At 33.3% G+C, this 6,458-nt stretch overlaps 1 protein-coding gene across 1 annotated transcript; it reads left to right on the top strand.

The window, feature by feature from the left end:
- Nucleotides 1–1,856: 1,856 nt before the first annotated feature.
- On the top strand, nt 1,857–2,342 carry LOC126712210 (uncharacterized). Its single transcript, XM_050411452.1, has one exon. It carries the CDS (start codon nt 1,857–1,859, stop codon nt 2,340–2,342), a length of 486 nt encoding a protein of 161 aa, XP_050267409.1.
- The last annotated feature ends 4,116 nt before the right edge of the window (nt 2,343–6,458 follow it).

Raw genomic sequence — 6,458 nt, 5'->3', positions numbered from 1 at the left:
AAATAATTGACCGAAGTGGCCCTTGGCCCACGTACTTGGGTAGCGGCCTGCATACGTGGGCCAAAGCATGCGTACGCAGCTAGGGTTTTAGAAGCATGGAAAAGGCAAGTATTCTACAATAATGGCTGGGGTTTGGAATGAATCCCACATCGTCTGGAAGTCGTTCCAAACCCCATTTTTTCCACTATATAAAGGCTTACATGATACATTTTCAAAACATACAGAAATCCCATGAGAAAAACCTAAGATTTACTAGAAAATAGTGAATCAAAAGAGAGTTTTTCACAAAACACCCTCAAGTCAATTTTATTTGATTAGGACCTCTTCTGACCCTAATCCTTTTAGTTCAACATTGCTAATCGCTTGTTTAATGCTTGTGATAGGTTTGACTGCAATCAAAATCAAAGCTTGGGAATTCCTTTTTGAGGTATCAAGCTTTAACACTTTCTTTTTATTTTCTTTTTTCCTTTGGTTTTATTCTTGTTTTATTCTTAGTTTATGTTTGTACATGTTTGCTTAGGTTAGTTTTATAGTTCTTTTTATGTTTTGAGCATGTTAGGTTGTTAGAATTAGTGTTTTCTTTTATGCTCTGTTTTCTATTTCATGTTTCTGGGTTAGGGTTTGTGAACAAGTCCATCCACACATGTCATAAGCGTGCATACATAGGTTAAATCTTGCATACGCAGGCCTCTGGTTGCATACGCAGGCACTAGCCTAGAAATCCTAATTCAGATTTCTTATGTTGTTAGGTTTGCTTACTTCACATGTTTTGTCTCTATTTAAACCCTTTTCTTATGTTTATACATACCTGAGTCTTTGTCTTGTATGCTTGCTTATCTTTAATATGTTTAGATTAGGGTTTCATGTTTAGGTCTCGTTTAAACACCATGATCATTCATTCACATGTCCATGCACAATGCCATAGGTGCTAAGATGTTGCAAGGTAAGTAAGGTAGGTCATTCATTTGCATGTACATGCATGTTGTTTGTTTAATCCTCTCTTGATATGTGTACAAAGTTGATGCCTCTTTTTTTATTCATATATGACTTGCTTGCTGCCATTTGATGTTTATTGCTTTGCTGCCATGTTTGGGTTGCTACCTTGCCTTGAGATGTATAATGGGTTGTTCACATGTTAGATGAATGTTGGGGTTTCTTATTCGTGTTTGAGTTTGGCTCTCTTTTCCTTTAGGTTGATATATATGTTGTTTTGGGATAATGATGCCATGATTGTATGTTAGATGCATGTTAGTGTGTGTGTGAGTTAGGATACAAAGTGTTGAACATGTTTTTAATAATGTTAAGATGTAAGACACAATAATAGGAGGCTAACCTTAGGGTTAGGCAATCTTGGGTGTCTAACACCTTCCCAAGAGCGTACCTAAACTCTGAACCCATACTCTGGTAGTACGATCAAAGGTCCTTCCTCGAAAGGACGTTATATTCATGGTTCCTAAACCATATAACTAGGTGGTGACTTTGACACTCTTTCCCTTGTGCCCACACTAGCATGATGGGTGCCTAACATCTTCCTATTCGGTAATCTAGCCCCTGAACCTTAGAATTTTAGGTCAGTAGATTTAGTGTCTTATTTTTATTTTGGGTAGAATGTATCTAGGAAACAAGGGTTTTTATTTTTTTATTTTTTAGATTGTACCTAGGAATCAAAGCAATGTAAAATTCTTTCTACCATGATGTAATTATTTCCAATTAATAAGAACCATACTATTCAAGGTGCCGATGCCTACAACCTTTTTTGAGAGTACCCATGAGGTTCTACCCTAGTCTCTCATAGTGGCAACTCCGCTGGGGATGTGGGGCTAACTGATTGGGCAGATTACATAGATCCTGATGCAATGACTACCCTATTGGGAGATGCTATCTTTAACATAGAAGAGGAAGAATACTGGGAGGCCCACCAACATGCATTGAAAAATCCATATGAAGCAAGAACAGATGATGAGAATGATGAAGGGGGAGAAGCCCTTAGTAATGATGAAGGTAGCGACAGTGAAGATGATAATAGTGGTGACAACAATAGTGATGATAGTGAAGACAGTGATGGTGGAGACAATAGCAGTGATGACAGTGATAGTGAAGGAAGTAATAGTGAAGACTATGATAGCCAAGATAGCGGTAATGATAGTGGTGAACCCCCTAGTGATAGAAAGGACGAAGATGCAGGAGCCTTCTATGAGGAAAATTTTGATGATGTGGACTATAATAATGAAGACATAGAAGATGATGCAAAAGGTGTAGATGGAGACTATAATGAATCCCCTTATAGGCAACTTTTGGATTGGAGTTGCATTATAGATGCCAGCTCAAAATCAGGCCCCTGATATGATAAGTATGGTAGGGAGATTCCCGAGCTTGGTTCATTTCATAATTCAGAGTTTGGCTCATTGACTACATACACTGATGAAGAGGACGACGTAGATGCAAGATTGATGACACTCGACAGAAATATAATGATCCACAACTTCAAAAACTTAACTTTGGAGGATTTTGAAGGGGAAGATGAGAGAATAAAAGGAAGCAAATTAGAGTACTTTCAATATAATGACTATATATATATATATATATATATATGGGTTAGGTTCAAGTTACACCTAGTGTAACTCTAAAAAATGTTACACCACTCAATATTTTTTAATTGGATGCGAATTTTGACAAATCCACCATTAGATTACATTATCTTCGTATATTCTTCATGCTTGCATAATTTCAAGGTGATCAAAAATTAATAGCCATGTCACGCAAAATTTGCTGAATAGTAACTTTTCAGGAAAAAAAAATGGTGAATAGCATGCGGCTAAAGTTAATTAGTTATGTAGATTGTTTTTGGAACTCGAGTTTGTTAAAATCGAGTTCCAATCCAAAATAGAGTTTAGCAAACTCGAGGTCCAACTAGTCTATATCTGACTTGGAAATTATAAAAATAAAAAATAAAAAAAACCACATGAAACTTGAGTTTAGTAAACTCAAGTTCTAGCCCGGTAAAAAAAGGACAAAGAAATAACAAGTTTACAAAGCCAACTTTGTGGGAAATGGGAGTGCATTTCATTTGGCTTGAGATATGGAGGAACCTGCTGTCATACATATTATCTTTTTCTATTGAAATTGGGTCACGTAGAGGACACCAAATACGAAATCCCATTGAAAACTCAACACGCAATTAGTCTTCAATAGGGTTAATTGAGAAACATTTCTTCTTGGACTAATAAATAAACTAGTGGCTTAACTTTTTACTGGTACATTTAACGCTTGGAACTCAACTTTAGAAAACTCAAGTTCCACGTGTTGTTATTATTATTATTTTTTAAATCAACATCAAACGACTAAACCAATTGGAAATCGAGTTTTCTAAACTTGATTTTGAGGTGGAACTCGATTTTGACAAAATCGAGTTCCAAAAATAGTTTATTTACCTAATTAACTTCAGCCACATGCTATCCACCTAAAAGTTTTCTAAAAAACTACTCTTTAGCAAATTTTTCCGTTATGTCATTAATCAATTGTTTAAATTCAAGTTTTTGTAGTTTAAAACAATATATAAAAGATGAGTTTATGGATCGAATGGTAAATAACATCCAATTGAAATGAAAATTGGCATGAATGTTAAAAACATATAGAACATGTAATTCAATGGTGGAATTTTCAAAATATGAATTTTATAACAAGTTATTTGATGGTGTAATATTACTTAGAGTTACACTAGTTGTAACTTGAACCCAATCCTCTCTCTCTCTCTCTCTCTATATATATATATATATGGATAATAATGAAATAATGACTATATGTTGGAGCAGTGAACCTCGCAAATTCTTAAGAAACTTTTTCTCCACGAGCTACTTCTTGCACATTTAATAAGGCTAGTTGTTAAAAGCTTGATTAGCGGCTATTTTCTATTTTGGTTTGGGATTTTTTTTTTTCTCAAACCCTCTCGTATCTGTGCTGGTTAGATATAATATTATACTATTGAATCCAAGGAAAATCCATTGCAAATTAAAATTTTCTAATTCTATTTGAACGAATATAAAATTTTAAATTTTAAATATTTAATACACATATCCGTTTAGATAGAATAATGACTTGTTGGAAAAAAATTGGTTTTGCATTCATACAAAACATATAGCAGAAGCAACAAACACGAATCTACTTCATTCATGAGAGATAACATGTAACCTTGAATTCTAAAACAAAGAATAGAAAGTGTACCTTGATGCTGTGAAATTCAAAACAAGACTTGAGAATACCTCTAATCATCATCTCAATTCCACGGGATGCCCAAGAAGTGTGGTCTCTCAAACAATTTACATGTATGTGTTCAAGGGAGAATAAGAGAGTGGCTTACACTCACATACACACCATTTCCATACACTATGTTCTTATGAAAATTCTGTATGTTTCTCTCCTTATACATAACTGATTATCTAATTGGGCTAGCCTTTTGGGCCTACCCAATTGGGCTTTAGCTTGTAGCTTGAGATGGGACTGAAGGGAACAAATAAGACTCTAGCTCCAATGGGCCTTGGGCTTATTTGTCAACTCTTGACAAGTCCAAAATTACCATTAATTATATTTAATACCATTATATAAATATAATTGCATTCCAGGCCTTATTAATAAATTATATCCCAAGACTCTAATGATATCATTTGACCCCTCCATGAAATATTCATAGTGAACAAAATCATAATGAACTATCACTTTGTAAACAATTATTTTATCCTTGAGTACCCAGTTTAATATTTTAGTTATTCACATTTATTGAAATTCGATTTCAATAAATATAAGCTTTAGTAACTCCTTACTAAAGTGGGCACCTTGAATAACCAGTTCCTATTAAACTTATCTTAAGGGAATATTTCATGTCTCTATAAAAAGAGATTATGGATTGCATCTTGAGAATATGTGTTCCCTTAACATTACGTGTGGTCACCCAACATACTGAGGTTTTGACTGTGAATATTAGATCTCACTCCGATATATCAAAGTAACTACATTTCATGATCGGGTTCACTATCCTCTCAAGATTGAGAGTCTATGAAATTAGAAGTCATGAGACTAATTATTCAGGTGACAGTTGTTGATTGAATAATTAATCTCACAGTGGTCCAGTAGTGTTAAGACATATCAACACATTAACTAGAAGTCTCCACTTCCATGATCAAGACAAACCATCTTAGTTGATGGGTTATAGTCTTCATAGATGAAACGCCTAATTTCATCATCGACTATGAACTATATTTTGAGTTTACAAGGAATTTGTGATTTACATCTTTTGTGACGAAATCACTTAAATTACATACAATGCATCTCAAGAACTATGAGAATGTCCCATTAATTCATTTATAAATAGTCTCATATAATTAAACAATTTAATTATTTATGACATGCCAATAAATTGGATTTTAGGGCATAAACCCCAACATAACTCACCTGACTTACGTATCATCCTAGGGATAGTAGCAGCATTAGGTTACTTTTTCATATTTTGGCAATTTTTTGAACTACGCACTTGATAGCCTTAGATTAAATAAAATATTAAAAAAATAACATTATATAACTTGTTGAAATTACGGAAAAAAAATTTGAATGCTATCCCATTTCTGAAGTCAATTCAAGTAAGGGATTCAGGTAATGACAACCAAAATATTTTTAGTTATTAATGGGGCTAAGTGCAAATTATTTCTTATGGAATCTTACAATGTTGTGGAGGAATTCTGAGATCCGTTTATTTTACTAAAACTAAAATTTTTTAGTTAAAAGTACTGTAGATAATGGTAAAAGTTAACTCAAATAGTATAGTAGGACCTATGAATAGTAGTAAAAATAAGTTGAATAGTAAAATAAGTTGAACTTGGAACATCCAATTTTACGTCACGTCGTAAATCAATGAGTTGTGCTCACCATCTAAGTACCCCCGTGAGATAGCTCATTTTCTGTTTAATAATTACATTAGTTCCTATACTTCTTTTTCTTTTTTGAGAGAAAATTAGTTCATATATTTCAAGTCCCTCAAGTTGAAGGCGTTGAGGTTGAGTGGAGGAAGAGTGAGGTTAGGGTAAAATTTTGGGAATTGTAATTTTAGGTTTTTAGAAATTTAGTTATTTTGTGAGTGATTTTGTTTAGTCCATATTTATTTTTTATTTTTGTAGTTTATTTTAGTTTGTCCAAAGGTTATTGATGTTATACTTTAGACAATTTAATTCGTTTAAACTAAAATATTTTCCTATTATTCTTGAGTTAAAGGGGCATGGATTTTATTTTATTTATTTTCCTTGTGAGTCAATATCTAATTATTTTAGAGGAGGAGAGCCATATATATATAAGGGTAGAGCCATATATATATATATATATAAGGGTAAATTTTAATTTTTCAGATTATATATGTATTCTCGTTGTTGTTGTTGTTTTTTTTTTTTTTTTTTTTTGTTTTTGAGGGCGGGGGG

This window comes from Quercus robur, chromosome 1, assembly GCF_932294415.1.
Source record: "Quercus robur chromosome 1, dhQueRobu3.1, whole genome shotgun sequence".
Taxonomy (NCBI): domain Eukaryota; kingdom Viridiplantae; phylum Streptophyta; class Magnoliopsida; order Fagales; family Fagaceae; genus Quercus; species Quercus robur.
Note: the sequence above shows the minus strand (reverse complement) of the source record. Positions and strands in the feature narration are given on the sequence as shown.

Bases quoted from the DNA above. Each gene is read 5' to 3' on its own strand.
- LOC126712210 (XM_050411452.1), top strand. From the start codon at position 1,857: ATGACTACCCTATTGGGAGATGCTATCTTTAACATAGAAGAGGAAGAA.